The sequence below is a fragment of the Clupea harengus genome, chromosome 4 (genome assembly GCF_900700415.2).
Source record: "Clupea harengus chromosome 4, Ch_v2.0.2, whole genome shotgun sequence".
Classification (NCBI taxonomy): domain Eukaryota; kingdom Metazoa; phylum Chordata; class Actinopteri; order Clupeiformes; family Clupeidae; genus Clupea; species Clupea harengus.
In genome coordinates, this window is record NC_045155.1 from 3,463,931 (window position 1) to 3,483,930 (window position 20,000).

General features: G+C 47.0%; 2 protein-coding genes across 4 annotated transcripts in view; one reads left to right on the forward strand and one right to left on the reverse strand.

Moving 5' to 3' along the window:
* fmnl3 (formin-like 3) overlaps positions 1–3,585 on the forward strand; it is a 41,424-nt gene extending 37,839 nt beyond the window's left edge. For 2 of the 3 annotated variants that reach the window (XM_012841691.3, XM_031565808.2), the window contains one exon: positions 1,442–1,530. Coding sequence is in view for 1 of the 3 variants with exons in the window: in XM_031565807.2 (XP_031421667.1) it covers positions 1,442–1,506 (65 nt within the window). In the remaining 2 variants the exon portion in view is untranslated. Of the gene's footprint in view, positions 1–1,441 lie in introns of all 3 variants that reach the window. The other variant, XM_031565807.2, reaches the window with a different exon arrangement.
* A 627-nt stretch (positions 3,586–4,212) lies between these two features.
* LOC105912708 (low-density lipoprotein receptor-related protein 1-like) overlaps positions 4,213–20,000 on the reverse strand; it is a 114,768-nt gene continuing 98,980 nt past the window's right edge. Inside the window, 25 exon segments of the mRNA XM_031565475.2 lie at positions 4,213–6,258; positions 6,603–6,747; positions 8,009–8,102; positions 8,200–8,270; positions 8,850–8,951; positions 9,434–9,605; positions 9,991–10,152; positions 10,598–10,765; positions 10,883–11,020; positions 11,272–11,448; positions 11,582–11,701; positions 11,991–12,097; positions 12,197–12,375; positions 13,031–13,299; positions 13,684–13,803; positions 13,948–14,085; positions 14,332–14,472; positions 14,635–14,757; positions 14,853–14,975; positions 15,422–15,554; positions 15,753–15,859; positions 17,254–17,370; positions 17,668–17,793; positions 18,195–18,317; positions 19,214–19,333. Of these exon segments, the coding sequence (XP_031421335.1) occupies positions 6,121–6,258; positions 6,603–6,747; positions 8,009–8,102; positions 8,200–8,270; positions 8,850–8,951; positions 9,434–9,605; positions 9,991–10,152; positions 10,598–10,765; positions 10,883–11,020; positions 11,272–11,448; positions 11,582–11,701; positions 11,991–12,097; positions 12,197–12,375; positions 13,031–13,299; positions 13,684–13,803; positions 13,948–14,085; positions 14,332–14,472; positions 14,635–14,757; positions 14,853–14,975; positions 15,422–15,554; positions 15,753–15,859; positions 17,254–17,370; positions 17,668–17,793; positions 18,195–18,317; positions 19,214–19,333 (3,413 nt within the window). The 3' untranslated portion in view covers positions 4,213–6,120.

A 20,000-nucleotide genomic window follows, 5' to 3' on the forward strand; every position in this document is an offset into this window, starting at 1 on the left:
ATCAGATTCCACACAATTACATCAGCACAAGCGTAGGACGGAGGGATGAATCCGAACATTCCACCGAAATGACTCAAATGGGGTTTGAGCTCACACACACAGGCCCTCCTTTGTCTTTGTACGGTTATTTGGTTTTGTCCTCCACTAACTTGGTAGCCTTCTGTTTTTTTCCTCCACCAATAACTGTTTATTCTGCCTTTCCAGTCAAACAGGAGATTGCTCTGAGTTATTTGGGTCCCATCTTAAAGCCTGGGTAAGGAAGGCAGCTTGGAGCTTGGCCCCCATGTTGCGCTCCTGTAACTGTCTGCCTTCGCCGTTACGCCAGCCGGCTGCTTCAGCAAAGGGTTCCTCAGCTTCATTCACATATGAGGAAAAAAAAAAACAGAACAACAAAAAATGAAGGCTAGGCTTGGTCTCAATATGGTCCTCTCCTTCTTTCAGTTCCAATGGGTCGAGTAGTGACCTTTTTTTTATCTTAATTTGGAAGATGAAGGGATGTGGAAGTATTGAGACCTAGCCTCCTTTAAACACAGCAGTGTTACACAATGCAATTGAAAAAATGAAGCTTGTGAATGCAACCTGACAATCCCAAATGTGGCTCATTTTATGCAGAAAAAAAGAATTTGCTACAATTGTGATATTCCAAAATCAAGGTATTCCAAAAAAAATTAATGTTTACCATCGTCTCTCTATCTCTCTGAGGAAGGGATAACAGTAGGCAGGTGACCCTCGGAACATCTCACTGTGTCACTGATCATGTCTGTTGCATGCATCTGCATGGATCGCCCCGTGTTTGTGTGTTATTGCTTTTGACAATGTACTGATCTGTCTGCCATTGACATGACATTTCATGTTCAGATGCTTACAGTCAATGTCCAGCATGCAATTCCATACTCCAGTCCTCAAACTCCCCAGAGCACTCAGTGGAGGCCAAGAGAACATTTCTCTTTTTATTGGTTGAGGTTAATGACTTAAAATATATATATATTTTAGTAGCATTAACTGATGGCCTCCATTCCATTGCCTCCTCGGAGTTTGTTGACAATCAAAATGTTTGTAACAGCCTGTAACTACCAGAGACAAGACAGCTATTTTGACCAGGTTTAGTGGGTTACCCAGGATGCATGGGATAGTTTTAGTGTTTACTGTCTCCTATTTCCAGTAACCCAAATTGAGGCCAGTGGTATTGTATCTATAACTTCGTGGTAACCCACTCTATTGAAGTCATATTTATTAGATTTAAAAAAACATTGCACCTTTTGTACAATAAATAAAAAATGTGTTGTCCACTACATCTACAACATAAAAGAGTACGGGGTTAAGAATATGACCTTTTGTTTTCAATAGACAATCATTTCACAGGAGGAATACAGGCACAGCTAACTTAACCGGAGTGGTTTGTCCCACTGGTCTAACTCCTCTCTCCGTTGCCCACCCGCAGATCTCCGAAGCCAGCCCTTCCTGCGAGCTGACGCGGTGATCCGGAATGGGTGGAAGCGACCCTAAACGCCCTCTCTCCCTCCTCATCCTTGCTTAACCCTCCCCCACCCCACCCAACCCCACCCCCTGGGTGAGCTCCCTCGACCCCAGCGTGCCCTTCTCCCCAATGTTGCCTCTCCCTGCCGACTACACTGACTAAAAGAAGACAGAAGCATTGTGATGGGGTTTGTTTTTTTAAACGTGTTGGGGGTGCATTTTTTTCATTTATTTATTTATGGGATTAAATTCCTTAATGGACACTGCACTGGAGGCTCTCTCCCCATCTGCTAACAAACAGGCTTAGACAAGCACAGACAGACTATACTATGGCTGGACGACCACCTTTCCTCCACACACACACACACACACACACACGGACACACACACACACACACACACACACACACACACACACACACACACACACACACAAGTCAAAGTGTGTCTTTAGAGTTTGCCAACACAGGAAAGAGGGCTTCTGTGGGAACTTTGTGAATGAAGTACATTTTGTATCCCGAACGTCCAGAGGAACTGCCAACAAAATATCCAGAGACAGTGTGTCGACCCTGAAGTGCCTGCCAGCAAAGATCCCATTTCCACTAACATGGATATCCTCATATTGTGCAATCCAAGCAGAACCGTTTCTGTGTATCGGAGGACAGTAAAGTCACAGTTGGGAGGATGAGCAGCGAAAAACCCTAACCGAAGTAGTGACCCTGGAGACATGTCTGCTCTCTCACTAAGGGACTACAGGGACAGCAGCCTTGCATGGGAAATCCTGATTGGTTTATAGTATGGGCTAAGCTAGTCAAACCAAACATCCTTTTGTTAGTCAGTTGTCCTATTCTTAAGAGAAAAAAAAAGAAGTGCCTTGTTATTGTGACAGTATTATTTCTTATTTTGTTTGTTTAAGTCTGGTTAAAAATACATGTTATTTTTATGTGCTTTGTATAATAACATTGCTTTAAGTGCTGTACATACTATATGCAAGTTTGGAAGTTGAGTAGCAGCTTTAATTAGACAAAATGTGCATTCCTATGATGAATTTTAAGTCTTAATTAAAGGGCATAATTATGTGCATAGCGAGAGATGACATGTAAACTCTGACTTTTATCAAATGTCAGATGGGGACGGAGGAAGACTCATGCACATGTCCCCTGTCAGATCAACTCTATTGCCTGAGCACAGACAAACCTGAAACTTTGGGCCTTTACCGGTCCATGCCAGTCTTCAGCTATTCCCCGTGTCCTTTCCTTCACAGACTTCCACAACAGTGTCTTTTCATTCCCCTCAATATGAGGTTAACCCTTTCGAACTCAAAATGTTCCAAGCATAATCAGATTTTAAAAGGTGATCTAATGAACTGTAGAACTGATAATGTTTGTTTTCTGTTGCTTTTGACAGTTGAGGATTCACAAAGGAGGATTGCTTGGCAAGTCAATGATTTGCTAAGAGCTGATTGCCCATAAGAGCCTATCACTTTACATACCCATTTTACAGATATGTACTGTATCACAATCAGTACTAAAGTTATGACATGCTAAACAAGGCCAGTCTTCCATTTTTAAACATCTCAGTGAGAGGCTTTGGTGATGCTCTCCATTAAGTGTCTCCTGGACCTACCCCTGATGGAGAATATATAAGCTGTCACTGTTCTCCCATTGGTTGCCTTCAGTCAGGAAACAGAAGCGGATGAAAGTTAGTGTAGGGGTAATTCTATATTCAGGCTAGGTCGAGCACCTTGCTGGAACCAAGAGTATACATCACTTCTCTAGGTCAAATTTCAAGTCCCAATTTCAACCCTTAACACAACCATAGGATAAGCAAAATGATTGTGCTCCCTATAGACCGTATTTGCCAATGGCATTTTATTAAAAAGGGACATCACACTACTTGTATTGCCTTAATGTTTTGGACAAACAGAAGTATATGCAACACTACCCTGATGGTAGGGAATTTTTAGACATGTATCTTTTTTTCTTGTTAATTCGTATGAGAATTTGGAAAAAACGTTTTTTTTTTTTTCTCTCAGAGAAGATAAAATTGAGCCTGATATGTGTTGCATGTTATCTTGGAGATGACAATAAAACTCAACTGAACAATGTAGCTGATGTAAGTCACTATTCATTTTCTGTCAGATGTCCATGAATTCACATTCAAGGTAGTCACAGAATACTGCCCCTGACCTGCAGTCCCTGTCTGGACACACCAGTAAGGACGAGTACTCGCCAAACCATTAATCCATACATCACAGATTAACTGCTAGCCCAGCCTTGCCTCCCCATTGCCTGCAGAGACCCAATGCAAACATCAGTGCCAGGCTGTTAACATCTGCCAAGGTCCAGTTTGGTCTGGAAAAAAGAAACCCATCAATTTTTTTTGACATCAGATTAGAGGTATTTTCTCCATTTCTCAGCGGGCCCTCTCACCACAAGACTTTCAGTAAACCTTTTTTTATATTGGCATTTCCTTTCCCTCCAGTCCAAAATGCTTCTGGAACACAGAAACCAGCTCGATTTTCTAGAACACCCTTTGTTGTCTGAATCAGTTTGTGCTGTTTGTGTAGTTTCTGAAGTATGACGGTGGAGGGTGTGTTGTCCTAAGGACTAAGGCTTCATACATTGCGGTTATAAACTTATGTTACTATAAAAACAATTGCTTACATTTTTTTTTTAAATAAATAGTATTCAAAAAGAATCCAAACCAAAGCAGAAAGATGACCACAGAGACAGATTGAGGTTTTTGTAAAAGTGTCTTATTTTAACCTTTGAGAAAGTAAAATGATTGTACTAATTCATCTGATCAAAAAAAAAAAAACCCATAACAAAACAACCAAAAAAAAATGAACAGAGCAACGTCACAGAAATGAGGACATTGATACAGACATGTGAATACTGTTAAAAACGTGTCCAATAAAAGCGGGAGGGATTTACATGTACATTTTGTCTGTATTGTTTTTTTTTTCTTCTTTTTTTCGTGTTACATGCATTAACATATGGCAGTTATGGCTAGTCACATCCATTAGAAGCAGCAGCCCAGTAACAAGCTGTCGGCTGAGCTTGTCAATGGATCAGGCAGACAAATGGTGCTGTTAGCAGCAAGGCGTAGCATTAATATGTGTGCTAGTGGGAATGCTAATCAAGAGAAGGAGGGCTGGACTCGCACAGGTACGTCAGCATCAAACATAAAGCCTCCTAGGTAGCACTGGCTGACAAAGACGGTCACCTGTTAACTTTGTACCCAAGTAGAAAAAAAAACTAAAAAAAAAAAAAACACAGCTTTAATTTTGTTTATTAATGCGACAGCTTTGCTCTCTCAGTACAACCCCATGCCTCCATGGGGTACACTTACAAATGTAATGGAAATTCAATACGATGAGACAATTCCTAGTCGAAGTGACAAGGGAGAGCTTCCCAGCCTTAACCTGAACACACATTGAGAGCGCCTGAGAGAGGCAAAAGCTTGACAATCACTTTCCTTTGTTTTGTGCCTTCTGTCAATCATCTCAGCATTTCCCTCAAATGCTACTAGGAGAGTCCCAGTCGATCCAAGCGGTCCTAAAAACATTCAACATTCCGAAAACCAAGGCCACAGATAAAACAAGCAAACGAACAAACAACCCTGGAATGTTCTCATCTTCACCCAACTAGCGCCATTCATGAGTCCATCTATCCATTCAGTCCTAACAGTATCCATTCATTTGTTTATCTCTAAAATAACTTTGAAGAGAGTATTAAAGCAAAACCAATACATACTGCTATTTTTTATGGATTTTTGAATCCCTAGTTGTATTTTCAAGACACTAGGTTTATATATATATATATATATATATATATATATGTAAATATACATATAAATTCAAATCTGTGCAAGAAGAAAAAAAACAATCACTTTAAACCAAATTCTCTGAGCTATGAGTATGGAAGTAAAGATGCCGGCCCACTGCCTCTCACTCATTTTGCCCCCCCTCCCCTCACACACACTTTCACACAGACACATCCTACCTCTGCATCTAAACATTCAGCAGCATTGAAAGCATTCCGGGGGGGGGGGGATCAGACTGACTCTGGGCCAGTTTCTACGCGCCTGTGGCTCGCCCCATCCCACTTACATTTGTTCACAAAACACTTGGCAATTTTCTTTTTCGAAATGGAACAATGGCGTTTATACAATTCATACAAAAATAAAGTTGAAAAGAAATAAAAAGAAAGTAATTCCAATGCTGTTGTCGTTGTTCATATTTTATATTTGCACAGAGGTAGTGGCTACATGAAGGGGATGTTGGGAATTGGCAGAAGTTAGGTTGAATAGCAAGTTGGTGAGCAAAAAAAAAAAAAGTAAAAAATAAAAAAAGTATAGAAAATGTTCAGTTTTCTTTCTGTTCGCCAGAAGAATTTCCTCATAGAATAAAATATAATACTGCAATCACATACAAAAGTAGTCCTTCATCTCTTTTTTTCCTTTCTCTTTTTTCCTCCTTTTTTATACATTTTGTACAGTGTTCTCTCATTGTTACTGTGGTTGCTGCTTCTTTTCCTGTTTTGTAAAAGGCAATAAACGAAGTGGGTGGGGGTTGGGGGGTGGGGGGGTGGGAAGGAGGTTTGTTTGCGGAGCAGCGCCGCGGCTGTTAGCAATTAGCCTCTACGCTAATGGGTCTCCCATGTCGTCGTCCGTCGTGGAGAGCAGCTCTTTCTTCTCGTCGGTGCTGGCCAGCGAGTTGCGGCTGTTGTGGGCGCCCATGTAGAGCGTGGCGTACACTGGATTGGTGAAGTTGGTGGGCTGCAGAGAAAAACAGGGTTTAGAGAGAGAGAGAGAGAGACAGAGAGTTAGTGCTTAGTCAGACACTGCAATTTGGAGGCTGAGGTAAAGATGGGGAAGCCTTTTAGGACATAATACTACAGGACAACTATTCAGTAGCCCTGGATTTGCTGCCGAGTCAATTAGCCAGTGTGTGAAAATTCTTAAACTGTGTCTGTGTGTCTGTGTGTCTGTGTGTCTGTGTGTCTGTGTGTCTGTGTGTCTGTGTGTCTGTGTGTCTGTGTGTCTGTGTGTCTGTGTGTCTGTGTGTCTGTGTGTCTGTGTGTGAGGGAGAGAGAAAAAAAAAAAAAAAAACAGAAGATTACCTTATCTGGATCCAGTGAGAACTCAGAATCCAGAAGCTCCCCTGCATCATCATCTGGATCTCCCTCGTAGATCTTGTAGGCTGGGTTCCCGATCTCTACATTCATCGCCCCATTGGTCATCCTCTGGTGCTGGAACCCCTTGGCACTGCGGAAACACAGGCATGTGCACAGCTCCAGTCAATCAGCTGTTTATTCTCCTTCCTCTCCTTACTCTAACTCCGATGACAAGCAAAGGAATGGCTACAGCACAGGACACACACACACACACACAATACTGCAGGCCTCGACCTTTACAGACTCACACACACACACGTAATCTTGAGCACACACACAATCTTCAGCGTAGAACACACAAGTACACACAGGGGGACACATATTTATAAAGCAGTTCCAATGAAAGAAAGAGAACGGTTCACTTCGCACTTCATTGGAACCGCCACACAGCGGCACAGAAGAGCTTTAACACATCCACCCAAGACGTCACAGGGACACAGCCCACAATATGAAAGGTCAGTCACAGGAGGGTCTACACACACACACACACACACACACACGTTCCACACTGTGTTCTCCAAAGCCAGAACAGCAGGCACAATCAGGATTGCTACAGCTACACACATATGAGCACACACACACACACACACACACACACACACACACACACACACACACACACACAGACCTCCATTTCTAGCACAGGGTAGAGGAGAGGAGAGGAGGGGGACACCCAAGACTGGTAACAGGCCGATCTATTTCAATAGATCCCTTGTGTAAGAGTCCTGTGAGCAGAGCCTGCTGCTGGGCAACACACTAGGAAACCGGCGAGGGAGGGTGAGTGCAAAGGAAGGGTAAAACAAAAAAAAAAAAAAAAAATAGAGATAGAGGGTGAAAGATCAAGGGCGAGGGAGGACAGAGAAAGGGATAAACAGAAAGACATGAAAAAGCAAGCCTAACCACAGGATACACACACACACACACACACACACACACACACACACACACACACACACACACACACACACACAGCCATGTAGAAAGGAAAAGCACAGAGGATGAGAGGGATGAAGGGATGCATGGGACCCTGGAGACTGTTAAAGAGGTTACCGCAAGCGTCTTGAGCCCGGCTGGCCCGGCCTTAGAGACCTGAGGGATAGGAAAGACGCAGTTAATCACAGGAGAGAGAGCGAGAGAGAGAGAGAGAGAGAGAGAGAGAGAGAGAGAGAGAGAGAGAGAGAGAGAGAGAGAGAGTTTGAAAAAGAGCGGCAGACAGAGACACAAGAAAGAAGAACGAGAAGAAGATGGGGACGGCGAGAAGATAGGGGCTCCACTAAAACAAAGTGAAATTGCCAGTTGTCACGGTTACACAGGGGGTAAACCCCCTTTTATTGGTGCTAGTGTGTACTCACCCTCGCATTCTCTTCTTGTACCACAAGATGGCGCCAACCACCAGCAGCGCCAGTAGGAGCAGCAGGAGAACTGGGATGACAATAGAAGAAGTGCCTGCAGACAAGCAGTCGGTCGGTGTTAGCTCAAGACAGACATCGCATCTGGGTAAAGTCTACAGAGAGCACTGAGGAGGACACTCTTGGGTACTTACTGGTTTGGCTGTCGGGGCCTTCCACAGGAGACACCGTCAGACAACGGAAGCCACCCCATCCCTCCTGACACCTGCACACAGAGACACAAAAGATAGGAAGGATGACTAAAAACTGCAGTGCAGGGAAGGCGCCTACTTTACAGTCCCCTCTAGCAGTGAAAGTCAAGACACAGCAGGACTCTCTCAAACAACTACTTCAAGGATTTTGTAGTCCAAGACCACATTAGTCTAGCGATTGAGATCATACCTACTCTTTATCTATTCGTTCACACACACACACACACACACACACACACACACACACACACGGTCTTAGTCTCTCACTTCTATTTACATTTTTAATGTGTAAGACACTGACAGATGCCCCCTAGTGGCTAATTGACGTGAAGACGGGAGCAAGGAGTTAGCTAGCCACCAGTGATCCACTGACCAACATTAGTCACCGAGGCTCCATCCAGACATTCAGTATAGTTCAAAAACTTTCATGTACTTTCCAGACAATGTATGACATGATATAACAGATATATATATATATATATATATATACACACACACACACACACACACACACACACAGTTGGCTCATCTTCTGAAGTGATGCACTGACAGGGACCCTATCTGTTAGTTAACCTTGTCGGCAGTAGTCTCACCTGCACTGAGGAAGCAGTGTGCGTGTGTCGACGGAGCACTGGCCATTGCTGCAGAACTCCTCACAGCTAAAGCAGCTGGGCTGGACGACCCCGCCGGAACACCTGCACACAGACACACAAACACACACACACACGGCAGAGCCCAGTCAGACGGATGGCAAGAGAACAAAACAATGAACTAACTGGACAAAACTCAAAGGCTTTATTCCGATCTCCCCCGCCATGTACTCGTGCGAGAGGCGTGTGGCGTGAGGCGTGTGGCGTGTGGCGTGTGGCGTGAGGCGTGAGGCGTGTGGCGTGTGGCGTGTGGCGTGAGGCGTGAGGCGTGAGGCGTGAGGCGTGAGGCGTGAGGCGTGAGGCGTGAGGCGTGTGGCGTGAGGCGTGAGGCGTGAGGCGTGAGGCGTGAGGCGTGAGGCGTGTGGCGTGAGGCGTGTGGCGTGAGGCGTGAGGCGTGTGGCGTGTGGCGTGTGGCGTGAGGCGTGAGGCGTGAGGCGTGTGGCGTGAGGCGTGAGGCGTGAGGCGTGAGGCGTGTGGCGTGTGGCGTGTGGCGTGTGGCGGTGCTGCCATGTTGTGTGCTAGGTCACCTGCAGGCCGGCTCTCCTGAGGCTGCGGTGATGCACTCTCCAGCGCCGCAGTACTGGCAGCGGTCCAGCTCACAGCGCTGCCCGTGGAACGTGGGTGGGCAGCGGCACTGCCGCGTCCCGTTGGCCGACTGCATGCACGTGCCACCGTTTTCACAGAAGCCTTCACATTTACCTGCAAAGGTAAGAAAAGGAACACGTCAGACACACACACACACATGTACATTTGATCATTTAGTAAACCCTTATCCAAAAGCCATGAACAGTTTAGGACGGGTCCATTTTGGTTTACTATGCAAACTGTGCTCCCTGTGCATTAAACCCATGACCTTTGGTGGTGTTAGCACAATGCGCTACCAGGTGAGCACACACTTTTGACTAACAGTCTCCAACTACTTACACCTTAAGCCCACTACTGAGCTTCACGTTGGACCGTCCTTGTCTGACCTTGTATGTTTTTCTTTACTTCACTACCTGCATCCAGATTATTAACTACACTGTTGAGCTGACCGCTATGCCATGGGTTATCCCTGGAGAGCACGATGGGAAAGGTTACTTACTGTACTGGCACATGTCGCCCAGGAACTCTGGGGGGCATCGGCAGATGGGCTGGTTGCCCTGGTTGACGGTGCAGTTGCCCTGGTTTTGGCAGTAGTCCTTACACGTCTGCAGGTTACAGTTAGGGCCCGTGAAGCCCATCAGACAACGACAGGTAGGAGCACCTGATCAGGGAGAAGGAGTTGGAGAGAGGGATCAGAGGGAAAGGCAGACAGAGAGAAAGAAGAATGATGAAACGGATGAATGTCATGGAAAAACATAGAATATTCCATTCAGTGATCATCATATTGTTCTGTGCAATACGGAGTCAGTGGTTATCTAAGTGCCCAGTATTTAAGTGTGTTTGACAGAGAGAGAGAGAGAGAGAGAGAGAGAGAGAGAGAGGAAGTGTGTTTGACAGAGAAAGAGAGGGAGTGTGTGAGTGTGTTTGACAGAGAGAGAGTGTGTTTGACAGAGAGAGAGAGAGAGAGTGTGTTTGACACAGAGAGAGAGAGAGAGAGAGAGAGAGAGAGAGAGAGAGAGAGAGAGAGAGAGAGAGAGAGAGAGAGAGGGAGAGGGAGTGTGGGTGTGGGTGTGGGTGTGGGTGTGGGTGTGAGTGTGAGTTTGTACCTGAGGGAGAGGGTGAGCAAGTGCCTCCATTCTTGCAGTAGTCCCTGCACTGGTTGACCTCACAGCGCTCGCCACTGTAGCTGGTCTGGCAGCGGCACTTGGGCTGGTTGTGGGCGTTCAGGAAGCAGCTGCCTCCATTCAGGCACTGCAGGTTACAGGTGCCGGGGCCTGGTTACACACGGGGAACAAAGGGGGTGACCGTGAGACAAGAACACTCAACAACAGTTTAGACTAATTAACTTCCATTATTTTATTTTATTGTCTTGTGTGCGCTTTAGTATTTACTTGGCAGTGGAGTTGGCGGAGGGACCTCCACACAGGTGCCATTGTCCTGGACGTGGTTGTTGGGACAGGTGCACACCGGACCAGTGGAGCTGAGAAGACACAGCCACTCACACTTCTTCCTGTCACACGGGTTGGGTACTGAAACACACACACACACACACACACACACACACACACACACAGAGACACACACACAGAGACACACACACAGAGACACACACACAGACACACAGACAGACAGACACACACAGACACACACAGACACACACAGACACACACAGACACACACACACACAAACACACACACACACACACTTGAGTAAAATGTGCAAATGGAAGACCACGGTTTCTGATTTTTTCCTAATAAAAACACACAGACACACGCTTACTCTCAGGCTGTTTGTAGCGGTGGAAGAGGACGATGTCAGTGGCGTGGTTGATGCCTGTGGTCAGGTTCTCCATGGTGCCCTTGCCAAACTTGTTCACTCGGAAGACAAAGTTGTTGATGTAGGTCACGCCGTAGATGTGGTCCTCAAACACGTCAATGCTGAACGGGTGCAGCAGATCTGGGAGAGACCAGGGGGAGACAATGTGACCGAGGAGTTAATAACAGCCCCTCAATATCTCCTTTTACTCAGACCGTCCAGCATCTTCAAGATGGGGTCCAAATCTAGGGCTAGCTAGAGTACTGCACTCAACTGTTTTTGATGCGAGAGACGGCGACAACGGGGTCTGATCCATCTAGTCGGACACTGCCGATGACCGAGAGCTTGGCATCAGCCCAGTAGAGTCGCTCATTGAAGTAATCCACCGCCAGGCCTACAAAGAGACAAAGAGGTCGAAGACCGATTTAAAAAAAGGTAAACACTATATAGGCTGCGCACGAAGATACGGCATCACAAAGACCCATCACCAAGGCTACTGATAGGGAGATAATTTCCAAACTGTTAATGAATTAAGAATATAATAATGTTCCTGCTTACATAAGTACATGATTCATATAAGGTAATTAATAATACAATACAAGGCACTTGATTATTATATTCTTAAGTCATTAACAGTGTTTGGAAATGATCTCCATCAGCTACTGTTAGCAAAACTACTCCACCTGTTGGCCACTGGATATTCTCCTGGACCAGGGTCTGTCTCAGCGTCCCGTCCATAGCTGCCGTCTCAATCTTGGGGTGATTGCCCCAGTCAGTCCAGTACATTCTCCTTCATAAGAAAGCCACACAATGAATCAACACTGGAAACAGAGAGACAGATTTATAAAACATCTGGAGAAACTCTGTTGTGCATTAAGGAGCGTCATACCCTCTCTGGGGGTCCACCACGATGGCGTAGGGCTCATCGATCATGCCCGAGATGAGGGTCTTGCGGTGCTGGCCGGAGATCTGGGCCACCTCGATCACGTCCCGACCCGAGTCGGTCCAGTAGAGGTTGCCGGCCACCCAGTCTACTGCAATACCCCGTGGCATTTTCAGGTCTGCGATCTGGATTTTGCAACAAAACAAAAAAGAGGAGAGGTTAGAGAAAAGGTGGGACAGACACTAACCCATGCAAACACACAAAAGAGGTCCAGTTTGGGGAATTAACGTGCCGTTTTTCATCATTTAAACGGTCCTTCATTTAAACCCAGGTCCATGACATCAACTGATTTATTGATTTAAAACTAATGAGATTTTACAGCTGAATGAATTCCATTATCAGTGTGTGTTCTGACACAACAGGATTTCAGCAGCCAAACATAATACATAACACAATCAAAACATCAAGGTCTGTGTGCTCAGAACAGAATGCCCAGATCTAGATTATGTTGGGGAAAAAAAAATCCACAACATAGCTTTCTCGGGGGCACAGAGTGTTTGTTCAGGACACTTGAAAAGGTCGATCGATGCCAGACCTTTACCCCCCCCGTCCCCCCCCCCGGGGCTCCAGCCTACTCACAAAAACACCCTGCGATCTGTGCTGCTAAACATTAGCGCAGGTGCGTGACCTTGCCAACGGGGAAGAGCAAAACAAAAGCCCCCCGTCTAACAAAGAACACTGCAGCGCCAGCAGTCTACTGCGGTCTTTTCTGGGCCTGGAGCCACAGACGGACGCTCGCGCCAGCTGCTGCCCTCGCCCTGCCCCCCCCCGGGTGCCCACCTGCAGGTTGGAGACGGTGCCCTCGCGTCGGTGGCGGTGGGAGTTGGACGAGGGCCCGGAGGTGGAGGAAGGCAGCTCGTAGGAGGAGATGCTGCTCGTGTGCCAGTTGGTCCAGAAGATGCGGTTGGTCTTGATGTGCACGTCCATGGACTCGATGCGCACGTTGGCGTCGCCCTGGAAGGTCTGCTCGTACACCCAGTTGGGCACGCCCGGGTCCAGGCTGCGGATCTCGTTGTCGTCGGCGATGTAGAGGACCTGGTCGATGGGGCCTAGGTGATGAGGGAGGCGGATAAGGATGGAGAGAGAAGAGGAATGAATCACATTAACATCTCTTAGTAGGAACATTCTGGAACAAGCTGGGCAAAGTTCATGGCCTTGGAGGCAATCCTGAGTGTTTTTATGGTAGCACATGATCTCCTCTGGAGTACTTCAAGTGTAAAGATATGAAACAACAAGACATGGATGTAAAAAAAGATGCTAAAATTCTACATTCAATAGTAAATAGCTTACTATTACAATTTAAATGACTCTTCTGTTCAGTTGCTATTCCACTGAAATGTCCACCCTCCCGTTCTGTGGCTGATTATAAATAGCTCTGACTAAACCCAACGAACTATGCCATGATGACTGTATCGTCCCCTGTGGGTCCTTACCATCAACCTTGCATGTGTCGTTGCTCTTGATGAAGTGTTTATAGCAGCTGCACTTGTGAGAGCCCTTGGTGTTGTTACAGATCTGCGAGCACGCTCCAAACCGCAAGCATTCATTTGTGTCTGAGACAGAGAGAAAAGAAGAGAAGAGAAGAGAAGAGACCTGGCTTAGAATCGAAGAAGATTACAGACACGGGCAACCCAAAAAAAATCATGGCAGCGCGTGCGACAGAATGTGTCTGAATGCAGTTCGGAGAGGCCTGTTACCGTTGCAGATGTTGGGTGCCACTGTGTGGAAACCGGGTTTGCAGGAGCAGAAGGAGTCGGTGCCATTGGTCACGCAGTGGGCCTCGTCTCCATCCCCACACCGCGTCGTGTTGCTCTTACAGTCATTAACCACAGTGTCTGCAAGTGCACATACACACACACACACACACACACACACACACACACATATATATATATATATATAACCACTATAGATACACAACCAGAGACAGAGACAACCGACCAACAACCAGTGGCATGGGACATTTGGATTCTTTGCTGTGTAAACTGATGTGTTATGCCAGATGATGGCAAATATGAGAGAAAAAAAATAACAGTTGTATGGCACTATAGGACTACTGTGATAACACCAGATTGTGGCACCTTTCTCCTTTGTGCAGTTGACCTCGTCCGAGCCGTAGTCCTCACAGTCATTGAAGAAGTTGCAGCGCAGGTTTGAGCTGATGCACTTGCCGTCGCTACAGCGGAACATGTGCTTGTCACAGGACGACCCTTTCTTATTGCCTGTGGAGACACAGTGGTCACGTTCGAAAGCTCAGCGTCAGCACACACACACTCAAGCTAGAACAGCAGAGTCCCCCACAGGGGTCGTCCTCTAGCAGGTTATGAGGAAGGATGAAAGGGTGAAAGATGAATGAAAGGAACGAATCCCTCCGTGAGACTCACTGCAGTTTAACTCGTCCGAGTTGTCTCCGCAGTTGTCCACTCCGTCACAGCGCTTGCTGAGTCTCATGCACACTCGGTCGTTGTGGCAGCGGAAGCTTCTGGTAGGTGGGCACTGGAAGTTTCCTGGCGAGGAAAGGGAGGAAGGAAGGAGTGAGAACGGGCATGACGTCTGATGCTGAAGGACTGAGGGATGAGGGAGAGAGGGGTTTGCTACTCACTGCACTCCTCGGGGTTCTCGTCGGAGTTGTCCCCGCAGTCGTCCTCACCGTCACACTTCCAGGCCAGAGGCTTGCAGAGGGTGTTATTACACTGGAACTCATCCAGGGGGCACTGTCTCGCCACTGAATAAAAGAGGGAGGAGGGAGAGAACGGGAGAGAGAGAGAGAGAGAGAGAGAGAGAGAGAGAGAGAGAGAGAGAGAAAGAGAAAGAGAGACTAAATGTAATCTGCCTCCTTTGTCATTGTTTATTATGGCAACCAAATATGCGTTGAAGGAAAAACAATGCTGTAATATGGGTCATTTCAGTCAGGCCTGGTGCCACCTTTCTGTTGGATTACGCAAATGGTAATATCATTCTCAGGCGCCCTTAACACCGGGCCTGGGTGTCTCTGCATCCCCAGCACACCCTATGGCACCGGTCCTGAGTTCAGTTTATGTGGTTGTTATGTTACCAACACAAATCAGGCTGACATCACTCACACACTCACACACACACACACACACACACACACACACACACACACACACACACACACACACACACACACACAGACTCCCTCAGACTCACTGGTGCTGTTGCACTTCTCCTCGTCACTGCTGTCCATGCAGTCTGCATCCATGTCACAGCGCCAGCGCAGGGGGATGCAGTGGCCGTTCTTGCACTGGAACTGGTCGCTGTCGCATTTCGGTTCACAGCCAACCTATGGAGACACACACACACACACACACACACACACACACACACACACACACACACACACACACACACACACACACCTTAGATGTACCACCTATCTTTGCCACAAGTTGTGACCATTTAAGCAAATGAAAAATAGTAATGCATTCCATTCCATCATGTGTTCTGACGGAGGTGTGGCCAGTGGAGGCCACTGCAGTACCTCATCTGAGCCGTCTGCGCAGTCATGATCTCCATCACACCTCCACCTGCCAGCGATGCAGCGGCCGTTCGTGCAGGAAAACTCACTCTCAGAGCACTGCCGGGGCACTGAGCGAGAGAGAGAGAGAGAGAGAGAGAGAGTAAGAGAAAGGAGAATTAGGACTGACAGAAAGCTTTTAGCATTAACAACAACAGCCACAGACTTCACAATCACGAATCATTATCTGCTTTTTCAGCGTCTTAGGTGGAAGAGCACTTAATCTCCACCAAAGGGGCAAGAGGGGATACAAACACACACAGACACACACACACACACACACACAAAACTAAATCACAAAGCTGCAGAAGCAGCACAGAACCACAGACACCAGAGCCCCCTCTAGTGGCAGTCTGTGGAAGACACTGAACTATCACACTGCAAACCTAAAAAGCACTAGAGGAAACCTGTCTAACTGATGGGTTCATGCTCTAGTATAACATTAATGAAAGGTGCTGACACTGGACACTTGCAATGAACAATGGATGAGGGGAAAGGAGGGGAGGGGAGGACAAAGACAGGATGGAGGAGGAGGAGGAGGAAGAGGAGGGGCTGAGATGGGATGATCAAAGGGAGGAGGGACCTACCTCTGTTTCGGGCCATAGAGGTCAGTGTGACATGAAGCATAAATATAAGATGGAGTGAGATGTGTCAATGATCAACATGCGAGTTCACAACACAGTGTAAATCACACACACATAGACACACACACACACACACACACACACAGACACACTTACATACATACATATCAATATACTCATCACAAAACCACAAGTGTTAATAGGCTGCCCAGGTTCAGATGCAATCTGGAAGCACAAACCCCCAGGACCCTTCCACCCATAACCTGTGCCACACACACACACACACACACACACACACAGAGATACAGAGCAAACACACACACACACACACAAACACACAGCAAACACACACACACACACACACACACACAGCAAACACATACATACATACAGAGCAAACACATACATACATACAGAGCAAACACACACACAGAGATACAGAGCAAACACACACACACACAAACACAGCAAACACACACACACACACACACACACAAACACAAAGGCACCACACCTGCACACGAACACAGGACAGAACACACACACACACACACACACACACACACACACACACACACACACACACACACACACACACACACACACACACACACACAGCAAACACAAAGGCACCACACCTGCACACGTACACAGGACTGAACACACACACACACACACACACACACACACACACAGCAAACACAAAGGCACCACACCTGCACACGTACACAGGACTGAACTCAGCACACACCAAGCCACCAGCTTCAGCATCAGACTCTGGGCCCTGGGCCAGAGCATCCTGGGCATTCCTTAAGTTTAGAAAACTGTTGTCAAGGTAACAGTCACTGAGAGCACATCGTCATGGCGACAGAGCCACCTACCACACTTTTCTTCGTCCGAGTTGTCTCCACAGTCGTTGTCGTAGTCGCACTGCCAGCGGCCGGGGACACAGCGGTTGTTCTTGCAGCGGAACTGGTAGGGCTCACACGTCCTCTCGTCTACGGGAGGACAGAAGAGTGGACAAGAGACGGAGAATATGGACAGAGGAGGACAAAACAGGGAGTTGAGGACATACAGATGGGAAGAGAAATGTGAGTGAATATAAGGATGGAGGGAGAGACCGAAAAAGTGCAGAGAGATGGGAAAAGAGGGAAAAGAGAAAAGAATGGATACATGGAGAGGAAATAATGAGGGGGAAAAAGGAGATATTACAAACATTTTAGAGAGGCCTCGTGATGTGATTTACAGCCAATGCCAGAAGCCTGGTTCCCCTGTAGAGGTCAAAGGTCACTTACCACACTCCTCTTTGGGCTCGTCTGATGCGTCGCTGCAGTCGTCCTCTCCGTCACACTTCCAGCGCGCTGGGATGCAGCGGCCCGAGTCCTTGCAGCGGAACTCATCCACCCCACACGTCATTTGAGCTGCAGCGAGGAAGAGGAAGAGAGAGAGAGAGAGAGAGAGAGAGAGAAAGAGAGAGAGAGAGAGAAAGTACAGATGACATAACGACACACAGAGGACGACATCAGATAAGCAAAGGAGCCAAACGGCCAGTAAGGGAACAGCAGGGACCCTTCAGAAAGACTCTTTTTACTCTCCGAACTGTTTCACAGTTTAGTGTCTATGGTCACTATAGCACTCACCGGGACATTTTTTATGGTGTCATTGTGCTTCTTTCCCTGAGTTTATTTTATTGCCTACTTGTGAAGCTCCTGGTTGTTTGGGGTTTATGTCCCTCTGCAGATAAAGAGGTAATGGGCCAAGCTGGGACAATGGAAAAAGGGGGGGGGGGTGAAGTGGGGGGGGAAGAGGGGGAGAGTCTTACTGCAGTTGGCAGGTTCGTCTGAGCCGTCCACACAGTCGTTGTCGCGGTCGCACACCCAGACCCGCGGGATGCAGCGCTTGGTGATGGCACACTGGAACTGGTTAGGAGCGCACGTCACCTCAGCTGTGGGGGGGTGGGAGAAGGATGGTCGTCAGAGCGGAGCCAAACGGCAGAGTAGAAACCAGAGACCTCATCCAAAAAGGACTGCTGACGTGGTAGGTATTAGTGAATACTGCAGATATTGCTTAAACTGCAGTACACCTCAGCATCACAGCGTCCCTTTTCAAATTAGAATTCACTCATAAACTTTCAAGTCGTCAAAAATGCGGCAGCTAGACTCTTTTAACAAGGACAGAGTAGTTCGATCTCACCTGTTTAAGCTACAGTACTCTGGCTCCCAGTAAAGTTTAAGATTGATTTGAAAAGTTTAAGTTGAAGATTGATTGTATCGGCTGTGAATGGCTTAGCTCCAGCTTATATTTCAAACCTATTGACCCCCTATGCTCTGCCAAGGGCTGTAAGATCTTCTAATGAACTTTCACTGGTTCTTCTTCTTCTGCTGGTCTAATCTTACATCTAAGGGCGATCGTGCTTTCACTGCTGTTGGTCCTAAATTATAGAACAGTCTTCCATTAGATATCAGATCTGCTGCCTGCATAAAGACTTTTAAAGCTAGACTGAAAACGTACTTTCGTACAGTTGCATTCTCTGAATTTTTATTTGGTATTTTATTGTTTTGTTTTTGTTTTTAATTCTCTTTTATTACAATTTTTTAATTCTGTTTTATTTTGCTTTTCTTTTTATTTGTTTCAGTTGTTTATTACCTTTTATGCCCTTTCATTGTTGTCTGAATGTATAATCAATCTATTTACCTCGACTATAAAGCACTTTGGTCCAACCCCAGTTGTTTTTAAAAACACGCTATATAAAATAAAGTTTGAAGACTTGACGGATCATAAAGGGAATAATAAGGCAACTCGAACCATAAAACCAAATAAAACAAAAGGGGGGGAACTCACGGCAGTCTTTCTCATCCTCCCCGTTGGCACAGTTGCTCTGGCCGTTGCAGCGGAAGATACCGGGGATGCAGCGACTGGGCTGGGAGCACTTGAACTGGCTCGGCAGACACACGTGGATGTCTGCACGCGAGACAAGAGAGAATGACTGAGAACGCAGACACACGCATAACAACAGACACGACGGGAAAGGGAGATGAAGAGAGAGATTGGGGAGGGAAAGAGAGGGATGAGAGGAGGTGGAGGGAGAGAGAGAGTAAAAGAGAGGGATGAGAGGAGGTGGAGGGAGAGATTGGGGAGTAAAAGAGAGGGATGAGAGGAGGTGGAGGGAGAGATTGGAAGAGAGGGATGAAAGGAGGTGGAGGGAGAGATTGGGGAGGGAAAGAGAGGGATGAGAGGAGGTGGAGGGAGAGAGAGAGAGTGAAAGAGAGGGATGAGAGGAGGTGGAGGGAGAGAGAGAGTGAAAGAGAGGGATGAGAGGAGGTGAAGAGAGATTGGGGAGTGAAAGAGAGGGATGAGAGGAGGTGGAGGGAGAGATTGGGGAGTGAAAGAGAGGGATGAGAGGAGGTGGAGGGAGAGAGAGAGTGAAAGAGAGGGATGAGAGGAGGTGAAGAGAGAGAGAGTGGAAGAGAGGGATGAGAGGAGGTGGAGGGAGAGAGAGAGAGTGAAAGAGAGGGATGAGAGGAGGTGGAGGGAGAGAGAGAGAGTGAAAGAGAGGGATGAGAGGAGGTGGAGGGAGAGAGAGTGAAAGAGAGGAGGTGGAGGGAGAGATTGGGGAGTGAAAGAGAGG